General features: G+C 39.5%; 1 protein-coding gene across 1 annotated transcript in view; it reads right to left on the bottom strand.

Moving 5' to 3' along the window:
- LOC125921623 (uncharacterized) overlaps positions 1–18,973 on the bottom strand; it is a 44,895-nt gene continuing 25,922 nt past the window's right edge. Inside the window, exons 14-17 of the mRNA XM_049629204.1 lie at positions 5,999–6,052; positions 5,441–5,521; positions 2,399–2,668; positions 1–869 (exon numbers count right to left, since the gene is read on the bottom strand). Of these exons, the coding sequence (XP_049485161.1) occupies positions 850–869; positions 2,399–2,668; positions 5,441–5,521; positions 5,999–6,052 (425 nt within the window). The 3' untranslated portion in view covers positions 1–849. The remainder of the gene's footprint in view (positions 870–2,398; positions 2,669–5,440; positions 5,522–5,998; positions 6,053–18,973) is intronic.

The raw sequence follows: 18,973 nt of genomic DNA, 5'->3' as shown, positions 1-18,973 counted from the left end.
TTTTCCCTTGGTCCTGCTCTGGCTATTTCTGAGTAGCATCTCTCCCCCCACCAGAAAGTAAACGATTCCAGGCTGAGAGTCAAGAAATGTAGTGCTTAGCCTTGTGATTTTGGAAGGTTAATGAAATTTGAAGGGACTCTCTGACCATCCATCCAGTTGAACTTCCCCACTGGGATGAGATCACCTCTGAGCGTGCACCTCAACACGGGATGGGGACTGGATTATATTCCTTTCTCATCACTCAAGGACAAGGTAACATGATTGGTTTAACGGTTTAACAGACCACTAGCCAGACAGGTTGGTAATGTGATCTATGGAAATCATCCCACATAAAAAGATATATTGTACCCAGGGGCATGTATGCCTGAGTGGGGGCTAAAAGAACAGGAAGGTATCTCTCATTATTAATGTCAGTATGAGAAAAGCTCAACTACATTGGTGCAAGTTTAAGCACACTACCACTGAGTTGCTAAAAAGGTTTCAAATACTTGATATGAATTTCATAGTTCACAGACTCCAAAAGGAAAATTACCACATTTCTCACCTGACTGAGTCATTTTAAGCACCTTTGTTAAGGACAGATGTTGGGTGGGGAAGCAGGGCAGGATGGTGTGAGTAGGAGGTGCAAAAAATTTTTTTAAATCTAGAGGTTTTTTAAGTTTTCCAAATATTTTACATTTTCTCTACCCCTGAATAATGCGAGCTGCAGAATGGCCCCCAGTGAAAGGAGCTGCCTCCACAGACTGTGAAGTTCAAGATCTCATCAAGTCCATACCCAATTACCAGTTGAAGTTGGTCTTTACAGGTAAAAGTTCCTGAGGCTTCCTTTTTCAGTCCATCTTCCAAACTTCACCTTTCCTGTAAGAAACCTAACAAAAGAGAGAATACAAACAAATTCAGGGATTCACTGTTAGGGGAAGACAGAGGCATGCTTTTAGAGAAAAATCACCCATCCATTTCAAAAAGGAACTTCTCCAAGTGGCTGGGTTTTCCTGAGCTGAAGATAAGCCACTGTAATTTAAAGACTAGTTGCAAGATGCTAAAACATCCTGATAAAAATACAAAATTCCACCAATTTCTGGCCACAAACGGCACAAAATATTGGTAAATTTTGCTTTTTTTGCGTGTTTTTTTTTTAATTCACAGAAGAATTTTGTTTTTCTATTTAATGAGGGAATTGGACTAATAAGCTAGCTTTCATGATTTTTTTCAAGGCTAAAAAAAAAATCTCACAAACCCCTTTATGGTTCTAATATCAACAAGTCAAGTGTCTAGTGAGATCAGGAGCAGACACAAACAGAAAACAAAATAACCCATTATATAGAGTTTGTGAGAGACATTTTTTTCAAGGTTGTTTTGATGGAAGAGGCTGTGATTATTTGGTTATCACAGCACAGAGGCCATTGTTGTCAATAGGCAGAAGCGTCTATATGCAAATAAGCAGATTTCCACATGTGAGCCTTAGTAATTTACAAAATTTCAACATTTCCAGGAATATGAATGAAAAATTTGGCACTAAAACCAGATATTCTATTTACTTGAGGCTTCTGCACCCAAAATCTACAGGGGAGATAAGCCCACAAGATCTCAAAAGCATTCTGAGTGATCACAGAGTGATTTTACTTTTCATACAAACTTGTGGGGCATACACACATTTTTACATTCTTCTTGGAATAAAAAGTCCAACTAGAATTCCAAATAAAAACCTCTCTCTGACTTACTAAGGCTTTTGAGAAATAACACTACATTTGTTAACTATGGTAAGAATGTATAATAAAGTTTAGAGTTGGTTTCACTGATGTGCTAGATCAAACCATACACACAAAAAAAGACGAGCTTACACACAAAGGAAGGAACTTGCAGTTTTCTGGATTGAGACTAGAAACTTGAGCCCTCTGGGCTCCACTTTTGCCACTTGAGGTTCACTGGTGCCACCCAGTGGCCTCCCCCGGCACTGCTTCAGTGCCACGGGAGGCCTAGAAAGCTGAATGTCTCAAGTACCATAATGACATTTTTAACTACCCCTTAGAGAGCCTTACTACCTGCCTGGAGCTTTCCACGCATTATCTTTTATCATTCTCACAATAAACTTAGGACACAGGGGTTTTTGCATCCATCTGCCAAAGCGGAACAGAGAGGCTTAAAGTTAGGTTGAGCATTTGCTCCATCACAAAGCCAGCCAGCACTTGAGATGGGATCTCAACCGTTCCTCTGATCCCACACACAAACCATTCACCTTTACTTAGATTGTGGCAGCCCACGTGCTTACCCTACATTAACATAATTCTCTGAATCCAAGCTCACAAGTAAGCAAGCAACACATTCTATCATAGAAACCGGCTCTTTGAAAGACAGAGCTTGATTCGAAGTAGAACGACTAAGAGAATTTCTTGCTCACCTTTCAGCACATCTTGGACTTCAACGGAGATGCTTTTCAAGCAGTTATATAAATTCTGGGCTGTGGCATTACTCTGCTCCTTTTCTTGCCACTTCTTCAGCACCCTAAAGTTATAGATCGTAACATCTTCTTTCTTCTCCTGGATATCTTCAATATCGCTCCTCTCCAACTCCAAGTTGGCAATGGCCATTTTCATCCACTCCTTCCCCAACTTCGCAGCAAGGATAATCAGCTGTGTGTCTGTTAGCAGGTTTCTGGTCTTCGCTCCGTCTAAAAGCAGACAAGGAAGTCTGCAGTTGCTCTCAACACATCATTTATAGCAATTTATAATGAAAATGCATTCTCCTTATATCTGTGATTTGTAACTTCAAAATATATTTAAGTGTCAAAAACTCTCTCCTTTCCAAACTATTATATGGACTAAAGGGAACTATTTCATATAATAACATTAAACCAGGGTACAACGTTCACAATGTTAATTCAGTAATTCAGGGAATGAAGCTGTTTTACAAAGCAGCACAGATTGGGTTGGAATAAAAAGATCGGACTCCAAAAATAATTTATATGGCTCAAAAAGAAAAATACATAGTTTTGCCCTCGCCCAGCTCGTGCCTTTACCTGAATGTTAGTGCCACATATAAACGCTATCTTAGTGGTCACTAAAGACACAGCAAGACATCTGAATCCCAATTTCTATTACGCCATCTCCTAGCATTATGGAAAAAAGCACAACTTACGGAAAAGTCATGAGATGGTCTGTAATGTCTATTAATCTCTATGAAACAGCATCATAATCTTGGAGGGACATGTGTTTGCCAACGTAAACTACTGGCCCCATGAAAAATACTAGCCCTATCACTAATCTAGATTTGCTACTTTTATGTTTTGTAGTTAGTTGCACAATAGTGTTGCAAAGCTCACTGGTTGCCTAGATTCCGTCAAGGATCATAAAGGCATTACAAAATACTGGAGGCAAAATTAGAAGGGAGTGACAGGCAGACTACTTTCTGCCCCTTCTTCAGGACCACAGAACTCTACAGCCAACAATTTACTAATATGAATCTAATCTCTGTACTAACCCTTCCCCACTTCACAGATCCCTTCCAGATTGAAGAAAAGGTCTAAACAATGGCCCGGGCTCTCTAGTGGTTTCTTGAGATGCGGTACCCTGCTCCCAGCTCTCAACAGCGGCAGCAATGAAAGCTGCACAGGCAGCCTATGAAAACTGCCAGTTGTCAGGACCATCATAAAACTTATTGCTTCCGATCCCGAACCTAAATTCTAACAAGACCACAAGGTGATTCTATTAAGACTGAGTACTGGCCATATTTAAAAAGCATCACACTGATACACTGAGTCTAAAACTACCAGGACAGTGACTCAGTATTTCAAAGAATGTTGTGAAAATACCTTAACAGAAGTAAATCTTTATTAACTTATTTTTTTTTTATTTAAAAAAAATTTTTTTAACGTTTATTTTTGAGACAGAGAGAGACAGAGCATGAACGGGGGAGGGTCAGAGAGAGAAGAAGAATCTGAAACAGGCTCCAGGCTCTGAGCTATCAGCACAGAGCCCGACGTGGGGCTCAAACTCAGGGACCGCGAGATCATGACCTGAGCCAAAGTCGGACGCTTAACTGAATGAGCCACCAAGGCGCCCCTTTATTAACTTATTTAGATACCACACTGTCAACTCCAAAAAGGTTGGAAATCCTTAATCTTTCTAGGTAGCATTTAATAATTTTATTTCTATTTCTAGCTGCTTGCTATCGGAGCTCATTTTAAATAGCCAAAAGTAACTGCATGTAACAAGAGAAACTTTTCCTATATATCAATTTAATATAAAAGTGTGTCCCCGTTATAAGATGAATACGGTCTGAGGATCTAATGTACCGCATGGTGACTAGAGTTAATAATACTATGTTGTATACTCGGAATTTGCTGAGAGTAGATCTTATGTACCATCACCACCAAAAAAAAAAAAAAAAAAAAAGTGAGGGGATGGATGTGTTACTTGACTTTATTGGTAAATATTTTACAATGTGTAAGTAGATCAAGTCATCACATTATATAAACAATTTTATTTGTCAATTATATTTCAATAAAACTAGAAAAAATTATATTCCAGTTACGTTTTAAAAGTAATTCTAGAACCTCATTTATTTTGCTGTTTACTTAGCAAAAACAATATGCGTTTCTGTAGTGATATACAGTAAAGGCATCCACATGTCGTCCTCACAGTCTCCTGCTCTAGAAAGTAGAGAGAATCTTACATCACTTTATAGAGGGCTTATCTGCTTTCAGAGATTCATATCTTACAATAATAGTAAAAGAAAAGGTATTCTGAAGAAACAGCTAATTTAGGGAGTTATATGAGGCCCTTGAAGCCTTGAGACCTTGAGTCTCATATAACTTGAGTCTGTTTTTAAACTTAGGTTTGTAAATTCTGCCTGGGCTTGAATTTTGAGCTACATACTCCATCTTCTGGTGCCTTGGAGTACTGTTGTTAAACATTTTCAGTATCTATTGTATTTTCACAATGATCAAGCCTTGGTCTATGCCATTTATTTGGAAGAAATTGAGACTCGCCTCCAATAATTGAGCTGGAGGCTCTTTTCCCCAGATGTAGCTAGTGACCATGACACCAATGAAGGCATACACGGACATTCACAATTTTATTCATTCAATCAGCATCCATGATCTTCTACATAGAAGGCTCCATGGTCACTGCTACAGAAAATGTAAAGATGGACAGTTCGTGGCCCCATCCTTATAGACTGGAAGGGAGCTCCCCCTGGTGCCCCCTTCTATTTAGAGTGAAGGGGTGGAGTGGGGACTCAAGCTGGAAACAGGGTGGGGCAGACCCAGGAGGACCCTTATCTGGGCCCGAGGAGGAGTTGGGACACAGAGGGAAGATATCTGGGAGGGCAGGCTCAACTCATGTGGCTCCAGAAGACTGGCCCAACAGCACGGGCTTGGATAAATATTAACGGGGGGAAGCAGGGAAAATAATTTACAGCCACTGATGACATTTTTACAAACCTGAAGTATCAACCTGCTTCATTCTTTTGTCATAGACTTCCTCATCAGATAAGCTGCTATTCATTTTTCGCCGCCTGTTACCTTAAAAAAAAAATCAACAAATTTGCTTTCCTTATATTATTTTCTACCCACCCTTAATCTGGATTTTTAAAAAAATCATCATCCAGGTACGAACAAATTGAGAATGAATTCAAAGTTTGTTCAGATGATTAAGAGAATTACAGAACACTTAGATCTTTTTTTAAAAAAATTTTTTATAGTTTATTTTTGAGAGAGAGAAAGCAGGGGAGGGGCAGAGAGAGAGGGAGAGAAAGAGAGAATCCCAAGCAGGCTCCAAACCGTCAGTGAAGAACCCGATGTGGGGCTCGAACTCATGAACCAAACTGTGAGATCATGACCAGAGCCAAGATTAAGAGTCGGACGCTTAACTGACTGAGGCCCCAGGTGCCCCAGCAGATAATGAAGCCACATTTGCACAGTAAAATAAAAATTCTAGTAGGTAGAAGGAATAAAGGGATAGATTAAAACTCGTTTAATGTCCAGTTAACTAGTACTTACCACTTGTGCTGCTTTTCGAAATGTTCTGATTCTGATCATGCTGAACCCAGTCACCTGTTAAAGTACAATACGCATCAACTGGAAATAGTACAAAATTTGACTTAAGTCAATTTTTTGAGATAAATAACGAGTACTCTTTTCAACAGGTCCTACAGGGCAAATGTTTCCTACCCTCCAGTCATCCACTGCAACTGTCCCGATTTTTGCCAAACCCATATGCCAAGTGAAATGTTACTTACTCAGTATTTCTTTACATCTCTAACCACTGTAAACAGACCACTGGTATCACTTGTGGTATGGATAAGGAAGACACAAAGATAAATATTTCTTATTTTAAATGTATTTATATGTACTCCACCAAAAACAATCTCATATATTATCATTCTGCACTTTGGGAACACCATACGTGGGGAGTTCCTTCTGAACATATCATTGTGACTTTATGCCACCTTCCCTGTTTGAAATGCAATCCCTGCTCCATGAAGAGTCTATGCCTCATGCAGGCCTTCTTTGGGTCCCTTTAGTGAAGATGCCTTAATAGTGACGAGCAATCTCAATTAACCATTAGTTTAGCCATTCCTCCCCCCCAAATACAGTGGAGACCAGAAACATCTTACAACAAGAGTATCTTCTAAAGTTTTTTAAAAAATGTTTATTTTTGACAGAAAGAGAGAGAGCACGAGTAGGGGAGGGGCAGAGAGAGAGAGACACACACACAGAATGTGAAGCAGGCTCCAGGCTCTGAGCTGTCAGCGCAGAGCCTGATGCAGGGCTTGAACCCACAAACCGTGAGATCATGACCTAAGCCAAGGTCAGATGCTCAAACAAGTCACCCAGACACCCCATAATGCAGAGCACTATTAAATATGTTTTTAAAAACCAACATGAGAAGTCTTATAAAGTGGTCTTTAAAACTACCAAGAGGGGCGCCTGGGTGGCTCAGTCGGTTAAGCGTCCGACTTCAGCTCAGGTCACAATCTCGCGGTCCATGAGTTCAAGCCCCGCGTCGGGCTCTGGGCTGACGGCTCAGAGCCTGGAGCCTGCTTCTGATTCTGTGTCTCCCTCTCTCTCTGCCCCTCCCCCGTTCATGCTCTGTCTCTCTCTGTCTCAAAAATAAATAAACATTAAAAAAAAAAATTAAAAAAAACACTACCAAGAGATCTATTCTTAGTCCAGAGAATATGGTATTCAGATTGTTACATGTTAAATACCTCTCTTACAGTGGCATTAGCGGTGACTAAAAAGTAACATTTTTAGGTTCATTTATCTGAACAAATAACGAATACCAAGAAAAACAACACAATCCTCCCCCCCCAACACAGTCCCAACTAAGACTATTTACAGGTAAATAGTTTTTGCTCAGATAAAAGGGCCTGTTTCAACTACTAACTTAAGAGTACAATATTGAGGAGGGAGTTAAGATGGCAAACAAGTAGGGGGACCAGGATTTTCCTCATCCCTCAAACACAGCTGTACGGAGGTTAGATCACTTGGAACACCCAGGAAATCAGTCTGCAGAGTAACAGAAGGATCTCCACAGCAGAGGGAGACAGTTTGGCAGGATCAAGGGCTACCTCAACAAACAAATCAAAGCACACGTGTTTGAAGGTTCAAACACTCCACCACCTCAAGCAAGGAGGAGCGCTGCAGAGGACTGACCAGCGAGATAGAGCAGCCAAACACACAATAACAGAGTGTGCTCAACCCACTCCACAAACACTTCCTGAAGTGCCAGGACCTGGGCAGTGTTTGACCCCTTTTTAATATAGTAGTACTCACAAGTGCAGGACACATAACAAGCTTTAAAACACGCAAAAGACAGAAACTTAGCCAAAATGACAAAATGGAGGAATTCTCTCCAAAAGAAAGGTCAAGAAGAAATCACAGAGGATTGCTCAAAACAGATATAAACAATATGCCTGAACAAGAATTTAGAATAACAGTCATAAGACTAATAGCTTGGCTTAAAAAAAGCATAGAGGACACCAGGGAAACTCTTGCTGCAGAGATCAAAGACTAACTAGTTAGGATGCATTTTAAAATGCTGTACCTGAGATGCAAAATAAACTAGATACAGTGACAGTGAGGACGGAAGAAGCAGAGGAGAGAATATGTGAAATAAAAGATAAAATCATGGAGGGGCACCTGGGTGGCTCAGTCGGTTGAGCGTCCGACTTCAGCTCAGGTCACGATCTCACGGCCCGTGAGTTCGAGCCCCGTGTCGGGCTCTGGGATGATGGCTCAGAGCCTGGAGCCTGCTTCTGATTCTGTGTCTCCCTCTCTCTCTGCCCCTCCCCCATTCATGCTCTGTCTCTCTCTGTCCCAAAAATAAATAAACGTTAAAAAAAAAAAAATTAAAAAAAAAAAGATAAAATCATAGAAAATAATGAAGCTGAAAAAAAGAGGGAGAGGAAATTACTAGATCACAAAGGGAGAATTAGAGAACTAAGTGATTCCATAAAACAAAACAATATCCGGACCACAGGAGTCCCAGAAGAAGAAGAGTGAGAGAAAGGGGCAAAAGGTTTATTTGAACAAATTAAAGCTGAGAATTTCCCTAATCTGGGGAAGGAAACAGGCATCTACGTCCAAGAGGTAGAGCGAACTCCCTTCAACGTCAACAAAAACAGGTCAACACCATGACATATCATAGTGAAACTGGAAAAATACAAAGACAGAGAATTCTGAAAGCAGCTAGGGACAAAAAAGGGTAGACATATAACAGTAGTAGCAGACCTGTCCACTGAAACTTGGCAGGCCAGAAGGGAGTGACAGGAAATATTCAATGTGCTGAATAGGAAAAATATGCAGGCAAGAATCCTTTACCCAGTAAGGCTGCCATTCAGAATAGAAGGGGAGATAAAGACTTTCCCAGACAAACAAACACTAAAGGAGTTCATGACCGCTAAACCAGCCCTGCAAGAGATCCTAAGGACTCTGTGAGTGGGAAGCAGCAGCAGAGATTACAAAGGACCACAGAACATCACAACAAACATGAAATCCGCGGATAACACAATGGCGCTAAATTCGTATCTTTCAATAATCACTCTGAATGTAAATGGACTAAATGCCCCAATCAAAAGACAAATGGTATCATAATGGATAAAAATAAAAATAAATAAATAAATAAAAAAACAAACACCAAGATCCATCTATATGCTGCCTAAAAGAGATACCTGCAGATTGAAAGTGAGGGGATGGAGAACAATCTATCATGCTAATGGACATCAAAAGAAAGCTGGAGTATCCATACTTATATTAGACAAACTAGATTTTAAAACAAAGATTGTAACAAGAAATAAAGGGCACTATATCATAACTAAGGGGTCTATCCATCAAGAAGAACTAACAGTTGTAAATATTTATGTCCCCAATGTGAAAGCACCCAAATATATAAATCAATTAATCACAAACATAAACAAACTCATTGATAACAATACCATGATCGTAGGAGACTTCAACACTCCACTTATAGGAAAGGACAGATCATCTAAACAGAAAATCAACAAGCAAACAACAGCTCTGAATGACACACTGGATGAGAGGGACTTAACATAGATATTCAGAACATTTCATCCGAAAGCAGCAGAATACACATTCTTCTTGAGTGTACATGGAACATTCTCCAAAACAGATCACATACTGGGTCACAAAACAGCCCTCAACAGGTACAAAAAGGTTGATTTCACACCATGCATATTTTCAGATCACAATGCTATGAAACTTAAAATCAACCACAAGAAAAAATTTGGAAAGCCCCCAAATACATGGAGGTTAAAGAACATCCTACTAAAGAATGAATGGTTAACCAGGAAATTAAAGAAGAAATTTAAAAAATACATGGAAGCAAGTAAAAATGAAAACATGACAGTCCAAGCCCTTTGGGATGACTCAAAGGCAGTCCTAAGAAGAAAATACATTTCAACTCAGGCCTATTTCAAGAAGCAAGAAAGGTCCCAAATACACAACCTAGCCTTACACCTAAAGAAGCTAGAAAAGAAGCACCAAATAAAGTCCAAAGCCAACAGAAGGGAAATAATAAAGATTAGAACAGAAATAAACAATAAAGAATCCAAAAACAAAACCCAGTAGAACAGATCAATGAAACTAAGAGCTGGATTTCTGAAAGAATAAACAAAATTGATAAACTCCCAGCCAGACTCCTCACAAAGAAAAGAGGACCTAAACAGATAAAATCATGAATGAAAGAGATCACAACTAACACCACAGAAATTGTAAGAGAATAATATGAAAAATTATATGCCAACAAACTGGACAATCTGGAAGAAATGGACAAATTCCTAGACACTCACTCACTACCAAAATTCAAACGGGAATAAATAGAAACTTTGAACAGACCCATAACCAGCAAAGAAATTGAATCGGGAGGTGCCTGGGTGGTTTAGTCGGTTAAGCGTCTGACTTTGGCTCAGGTCATGATCTCACAGGGGTGGGTTCGAGCCCCATGTTGGGCTCTGTGCTGACAGCTCAGAGCCTGGAGCCTGCTTCAGATTCTGTGTCTCCCGCCCTCTCTGCCCCTCCCCTGTTCATGCTCTCCCTCTCTCAAAAATAAATAAACATCAAAAAAAATTTAAAAGAAAGAAAAAAAGAAACTGAAACAGTTATCAGAAATCTCCCAACAAATAAGAGTCCTAGGCCATATGGCTTCCAGGTGAATTCTATCAGACATTTAAAGCAGAGTTAATACATACTCTTTTCAAACTGCTCCAAAAAGTCAAATGGAAGGAAAGCTTCCAAACTCATCCTATGAACCCAGCATTACCTTGATTCCAAAACAGACAAAGACCCCACTAAAAAGGAGAATTACAGATCAATGTGCTTGATGAAGCTGGATGCAAAAATTCTCACCAAGGGGCGCCTGGGTAGCTCAGTTGGTTAAGCATCTGACTCTTGATTTTGGCTTAGGTCATGATCTCAAGATTCGTGAATTCGAGCCCCTCATCAGGCTCTGCACTGACATGTGGAGCCTGCTTGGGATTCTCTCTCTCTCCCTCCCTCCCTCTCTGTTCCTCCTCAACTTGTGCTCTCTCTCCCTCTCTCAAAACAAATAAATAAAAACTTAATAAAACAAATTCTCAACAAGATACCAGCAAATTGAATTCAACAGTACATTAAAAGAATTATTCATGGGGCACCTGGGTGGCTCAGTTGGTTGAGCGGCTGATTTCAGCTCAGGTCATGATCTCACAATCTGTAAGTTCACGGCCTACATGGGGCTTGCTGCTGTCAGCAGAGTCTACTTAGATCCTCTGTCCCTCTCTCTCTGTGCCCCTCCCTGCTCATTCTCTCTCTCTCTCTCTCTCAAAAATAAATAAAAACATTAAAAAAATTAATTGAAAAGAATTATTCACTGTGATCAAGTGAGATTCATTCCTGGGCTACAGGGCTGGTTCAATATACAAAAATCAATCGATGTGATACAAGACATTAATAGAAGAAAGGATAAGAACCATATGATCCTGTCAATATATGGAGAAAAAGCATTTGACAAAATACAGCAAATCGTTTCTTGATAAAAACCCTCAAGAGTATCAGGATAGAAGGAATATACCTTAACATCATAAGAGCCATATATGAAAGGCCCTTATATCATCTTCAATGGGGAAAAACTGAGAACTTGCCCCCTAAGATCAGGAACGCTAGAGGGATGTCCACTCTCACCACTGTTGCTCAACATAGTGTTGGAAGTCCTCAGCAATCAGACAACACAAAGAAATAAAAGGCATCCAAACTGTCAAAGAAAAAGTCAAAACTTTCACTCTTCACAGATGATTTGATACTCTACATGGAAAACATGAAGACTCCACCAAAAAACTGCTAGAGCTGATACATGAATTTGGCAAAGTGCCAGGATATAAAATCAATGTACAGAAGTCAGTTATTTCTATACACCAATAATGCAGCAACAGAAAGAGATATCAAGGAATCAATGCCATTTACAATTGCACCAAAAATGACAAGTTACCTAGGAATAAACCTAACCAAAGAGATAAAAGATCTGTATGCTGAAAACTATAGAAAGCTTATAAAAGAAATTGAAGGAGATGCAAAGAAATGGAAAAACATTCCATGCTCATGGATTGGAAGAACAAATGTTAAAATGTCAATACTACCCAAAGAAATCTACACATTCAACGCAATCCCTATCAAAATAACACCAGCATTCCTCACAGAGATAGAACAAACAATCCTAAAATTTTTATGGAAACACAAAAGACCCCAAATAGCTAAAGCAATGTTGAAAAAAGAAAACCAAAGCTGGAAGCATCACAATCCGAACTTTAACCTGTATTACAAAGCTGTAAACATCAAGACAGTGTGGCACTGGCACAAAAACAGACACATAGAACAATGGAATAGAATAGAGAGCCCAGGAATGGACCCACAAATATATGGGCAACTAATCTTTGACAAAGCAGGAAAGACTATCCAATGGAATAAAGACAATCTCTTCAGCAAATGGTGCTGGGAGAACTGGACAACAACATGCAGAAAAATGAAACTGGACCACTTTCTTACAACATACACAAAAATAAATTCAAAATGGATGAAACACCTAAATGTAAGACAAGAATGAATCAAAATCCCACAGGAGAAAACAGGCAGCAACCTCTCTGACCTCAGCCACAGCAACTTCTTACTTGATATGTCTCTGGAGACAAGGGAGATAAAAACAAAAATGAACTATTGGAGGGGGGCAGGGTGCCTGGGTAGCTCAGTCAGTTAAGCGTCTGACTCTTGGTTTTGGCTCAGGTCATGATCTCACAGTTTCGTGAGTTCAAGCCCCACATCAGGCTCTGTACTGGCAACGTATAGCCTGCTTGGGATTCTCTCTCTCCCTCCCTGCTCCCCCCCATTCAACGCTGTCTCTGTCTCTCTCGAAATAAATAAACTTAAAAAAAATGGACTATTGGGACCCCATTAAGATAAAAAGCTCTACACAGCAAAGGAAGCACTCAACAAAACTAAAAGACAACGGAAAGAATGGGAGAAGATATTTGCAAATGACATATCAGATAAACAGTTATTATCTAAAATCTATAAATAACTTACCAAACTCAACACCCAAAAAAGAAATAATCCAGTGAAGAAATGGGAAAAGACATGAGCAGACATTTTTCCAAAGTAAACATCCAGATGGCTAACATACACATGAAAAATGCTCAACATCACTCATCATCAGGGAAATATAAATCAAACCACAATGAGATACCACCTCACATCTGTCAGAATGGCTAAAATTAACAACTCAGGAAACAACAGATGTTGGTGAAGATGCAGAGAAAGGGGAACCCTTTTGCACTGTTGAATGCAAATTGGTGCGGCCACTCTGGAAAACAATATGGAGGTTCCTCAAAAAATTAAAAATAGACCCTAAGTAAGTACAAAAAGATGGAGATCATACCGTGCATATTTTCAGACCACAACACTATGAAACTCGAAATCAACCACAAGAAAAAATTTGGAAAGGTAACAAATACTTGGAGACTAAAGAACATCCTACTAAAGAATGAATAGGCTAACCAAGCAGTTCAAGAGGAAACTAAAAAGTATATGGAAGTCAATGAAAATGATAACACCACAACCCAAAACCTCTGACACACAGCAAAGGCAGTCATAAGAGGAAAGTATATAGCAATCTAAGCCTTCCTAAAGAAGGAAGAAAGATGTCAGATATACAACCTAACCTTACACCTTAAGGAGCTGGAAAAAGAACAGCAAATAAAACCCAAAACCAGCAGAAGACAGGAAATAATAAAGATTAGAGCAGAAATCAATGCTATCAAAACCAAAAAAAAAAAAAAAAAAAAAAAAAAAAAACCAGTAGAACAGATCAATGAAACCAGAAGCTGGCTCTTTGAAAGAATGAACAAAATTGATAAACCACTAGCCAGTTTGATCAAGAAGAAAAAGGAAAGGACCCAAATAAATAAAATCAAGAATGAAAGAGGAGAGATCACAACCAACACAACAGAAATAAAAATAATAAGAAATTATTATGAGCAATTATATGCCAATAAAATGGGTAATCTGGAAGAAATGGACAACTTCCTAGAAACATATACACTACCAAAACTGAAACAGGAAGAAATAGAAAATTTGAACAGACCCATAACCAGTAAGGAAATCGAATTAGTAATAAAAAATCTGCCAAAAAACAAGAGTCCAGGGCCAGATGGCTTTCCAGAGGAATTCTACCAAACATTTAAGGAAGAGTTCACACCTATTCTCTTGAAACTGCTCCAAAAAATAGAAATGGAAGGAAGACTTCCAAACTCTTTGTATGAAGCCAGCATTACCTTGATTCCAAAACCAGACAGAGACCCCACTAAAAAGGAGAACTATAGACCAATTTCCCTGATGAACATGGATGCAAAAATCCTCAACAAGATATTAGCCAACCAGATCCAACAATATATTAAAAAAACCTATTCACCACGACCAAGTGGGATTTATACCTGGGATGCAGGGCTGGTTCAATGTCCACAAAACAATTAACGTGATTCATCACATTAATAAAAGAAAGGACAAGAACCATATGATCCGCTCAATAGATGCAGAGAAAGCATTTGACAAAATACAGCATCTTTTCTTGAAAAAAAACCCTCAAGAAAGTAGGGATAGAAGGATCACACCTCGAGATCATAAAAGCCATATTGAACGACCCAAAGCTAATATCATCCTCAATGGGGAAAAACTGAGAGCTTTCCCCATAAGGTCTGGAAAAAGACAGGGATGTCCACTCTCGCCACTGTTATTCAACATAGTATTGGAAGTCTTAGCCTCTGCAATCAGACAACACAAAGAAATAAAAGGCATCCAAATTGGCCCGGAGGAGGTCAAACTTTCACTCTTCACAGATGACATGATACTCTATATGGAAAACCCAAAAGATTCACCAAAAAACTTCTAGAATTGATTCATGAATTCAGCAAAGTTGCAGGATATAAAATCAATGCACAGAAATTGGTTGCATTCCTATACACCAACAATGAAGCAACAGAAAGAGAAATCAAGGAATCAATCCCATTTACAGTTGCACAAAAAACCATAAAATACCTAGGAATAAACCTAACCAAAGAGGTGAAAAATCTATACACTGAAAACTATAGAAAGCTTATGAAAGAAATTGAAGAAGACACAAAAAGATAGAAAAAGATTCCATGCTCCTGGATAGGAAGAACAAATATTGTTAAAATGTTGATACTACCCAAAGCAATCTACATATTCAATGCAATCCCTATCAAAGTAATACCAGCATTCTTCACAGAGCTAAAAAAAATAATCCTAAAATTTGTATGGAACCAGGAAAGATCCCAATAGCCAAAACAATCTTGAAAAAGAAAACCAAAGCAGGAGGCATCACAATCCCGGACTTCAAGCTATACTACAAAGCTGTAATCATCAAGACAGTATGGTACTGGCACAAAAACAGACACTCAGATCAATGGGACAGAATAGAGAACCCAGAAATGGACCCACAAACATATGGCCAACTAATCTTTGACAAAGCAGGAAAGAATATCCAATGGAATAAAGAGAGTCTCTTCAGCAAGTGGGGCTGGGAAAACTGGACAGCGACATGCATAAAAATGAACCTGGACCACTTTCTTACACCATACACAAAAATAAACTCAAAATGGATGAAAGACTTAAATGTAAGACAGGAAGCCATCAAAATCCTCAAGGAGAAAGCAAGTAAAAACCTCTTTGATCTTGGCCACAGCAACTTCTTACTCAACACGTCTCCAGAGGCAAGGGAAACAAAAGCAAAAATGAACTACTGGGACCTCATCAAAATAAAAAGCTTCTGCACAGCTAAGGAAACAATAAGCAAAACTAAAAGGCAACCAACAGAATGGGAGAAGATATTTGCAAATGATCTATCAGATAAAGGGTCAGTATCCAAAATCTATAAAGAAATTATCAAAGTCAACACCCAAAAAACAAATAATCCAGTGAAGAAATGGGCAAAAGACATGAATAGACACTTCTCCAAGGAAGACATCCAGATTTCCAACTGACACATGAAAAAATGCTCCACGTCACTCATCATCAGGGAAATACAAATCAAAGCCACAATGAGATACCACCTTATACCTGTCAGAATGGTTAACATTAACAACTCAGGCAACAACAGATGTTGGCAAGGATGCGGAGAAAAAGGATCTCTTTTGCATTATTGGTGGCAATGCAAGCTGGTGCAGCCACTCTGAAAAACAGTATGGAGGTTTCTCAAAAAACTAAAAATAGAACTACCCTACGACCCAGCAATTGCACTACTAGGCATTTATCCATGGGATACAAGTGTGCTATTTCGAAGGGACACATGTACCCCAATGTTTATAGCAGCACTATCAACAATAGCCAAAGTATAGAAAGAGCCCAAATGCCCATTGATGGATGAATGGATAAAGAAGATGTGGTATATATATACAATGGAGTATTACTCGGCAATCAAAAAGAATGAAATCTTGCCATTTGCAACTACGTGGATGGAACTGGAGGGTGTTATACTAAGTGAAATTAGTCAGAGAAAGACAAAAATCATATGACTTCACTCATATGAGGACTTTAAGAGACAAAAGAGATGAACCTAAGGGAAGGGAAACAAAAATAATATAAAAACAGGGAGGGGGACAAAACAGAAAAGACTCATCAATACGGAGAACAAACTGAGGGTTGCTGGAGGGTTGTGGGAGGGGGGATGGGCTAAATGGGTAAGGGGCATTAAGGAGTCTACTCCTGAAATCACCGTTGCACTATATGCTAACTAATTTGGATGTAAATTTTAAAAAATAAAATTTTTTAAAAAAAGCAAAAAAAAAAAAAAATTAAAAATAGAACTACCCTACAACCCAGCAATTGTACTACTAGAAATTGATCCAAAGGATACAAAAATGCTGATTCGAAGGGGGCACATACACCCCAATGTTTATAGCAGCACTATCAATAATAGCCAAATTATGAAAGAACCTAAATGTCCACCAACAGATAAACGAATTAAGAAGATGTGGTGTATATATACAATGGAATACTACTTGGCAACGAAAAAGAATGAAATCTTGCAATTTGCAATGACATGGATGGAACTAGAAGGTATTATGCTAAGTGAAATAAGTTAGAGTAAGACAGATATCATATGATTTCATATGTGGAATTTAAGAAACACAACAGATGAACATAGGGGAAGGGAAGGAAAAATAAGATAAAAACAGAGAAGGAGGCAAACCGTAAGAGATTCTTAAGTACAGAGAACAAACTGAGGGTTGCTGGAGGGGGGAGAGGGTGGAAGGATGGGTTAAATGGGTGACAGGCATTAAGGAGGGCACTTTTCAGGATAAGCACTGGGTGTCACTATGTAAGAGATGAATCACTGGGTTCTATTCCTAAAGTTAAGACTATACTGTATGGTAACTAACTTGAATATAAATAAAAAAAGAAACAAACAAACAAAGAGTATAATATTGAGATTAAGAATCAATCCCATCGGGGCGCCTGGGTGGCGCAGTCGGTTAAGCGTCCGACTTCAGCCAGGTCACGATCTCGCGGTCCGTGAGTTCGAGCCCCGCGTCAGGCTCTGGGCTGATGGCTCGGAGCCTGGAGCCTGTTTCCGATTCTGTGTCTCCCTCTCTCTCTGCCCCTCCCCCGTTCATGCTCTGTCTCTCTCTGTCCCAAAAATAAAAAAATAAAAAACGTTGAAAAAAAAAAAAAATTAAAAAAAAAAAAAAAAAAGAATCAATCCCATCTACCAAAAAGGTTCATGCTTAAACTAGGACTGAGAATTCCAAAATGCTTAAATCAGGTTTTTTTTCTAGAGTATAAAACATGACAAGAAATACAGACTCTAACAGAAAGAAATCTGTATTTTGGAAAGACATGAATATATGACCCACACACAGCACTCATTCTGTTACCATTAGCAGTTACCAAATTCCTTTGTCTACACATAACCCAGTGGATACAAAAGAAACTAGCTGAAAATTGATTCAAATGTTGTTCAGATGATAAAGAGATTTATAGAATACTTAACAGATCCTCACTGTTATTACATTTGTACAACAAAATTAAAATTCTGGAGAATGAAATTAATAGGAGAGTGGGTTAAAATCCAGCTAGTGGCACTTACTAACTTGTGCTGCTTTTTTGAAATGACACTGTATTACATATACCAGGACAGAATTAAGGTATCATAATCCAAAATGCAAATGACACAAAAATAATTTCTACTACAAACACATGACGGTGGCAGGAGGGACCTCAGTGCCATTTGCAGATGAGGATACAACAGCCACAAGGGGGTTGGGAGACTTGCCCACACTCCCACGTACAGCTGGTCAATTCTAGGGCTGGAACTAGAACCCATAGGACCTCACTCCCAACCCACTGTTCTGCCTCCCTTCTGGGTCCAAAATGTGCTCACTATACACATTTCTGCTGTTTTAATAACTCCCTTCAATAGAATTGGAGTTCAAGCTCAGACCTGCCTGAGGAGGAGGCCAGGGGCAGATCTGGGGTATCCCCGAGTCTCCCCTCTCCCAGAGGCGGTCCACAGCAGCAGCAGTCCTCTTCAACTCCTCCCAGAGCAGGAGAGCATGTTGAAAAGGTGGTTGTCAGAGGACTTCCCAGCACCAAAATATCAGAAGAGGGAAATGCATTCCCACAGCACAGCTGTGATCATACCCAGCAGGAGCCGCCAGCTCGTGAGGCAAACGAGACAGGCGGTCGGACAAAACATCGATGTACCTCCAGGTCACGAGAGGGACTTTGTCAGGGTACCCCTAATTCACATTAAAGTATCTGAGACCCGTGGGGCGCCGGGGGGGCTCAGTCGGTTAAGCATCTGACTTCAGCTCAGGTCATGATCCTGTGGTTCATGAGTTTGAGCCCCGCTTCGGACTCCATGCTGACAGTTCAGAGCCTGGGGCCTGCTTCAGATTCTGTGTCTCCCTC

This window comes from Panthera uncia, chromosome C2 (genome assembly GCF_023721935.1).
Source record: "Panthera uncia isolate 11264 chromosome C2, Puncia_PCG_1.0, whole genome shotgun sequence".
NCBI classification, from domain to species: Eukaryota; Metazoa; Chordata; class Mammalia; order Carnivora; family Felidae; genus Panthera; species Panthera uncia.
This window is presented reverse-complemented; position numbering and strand designations above follow the sequence as displayed.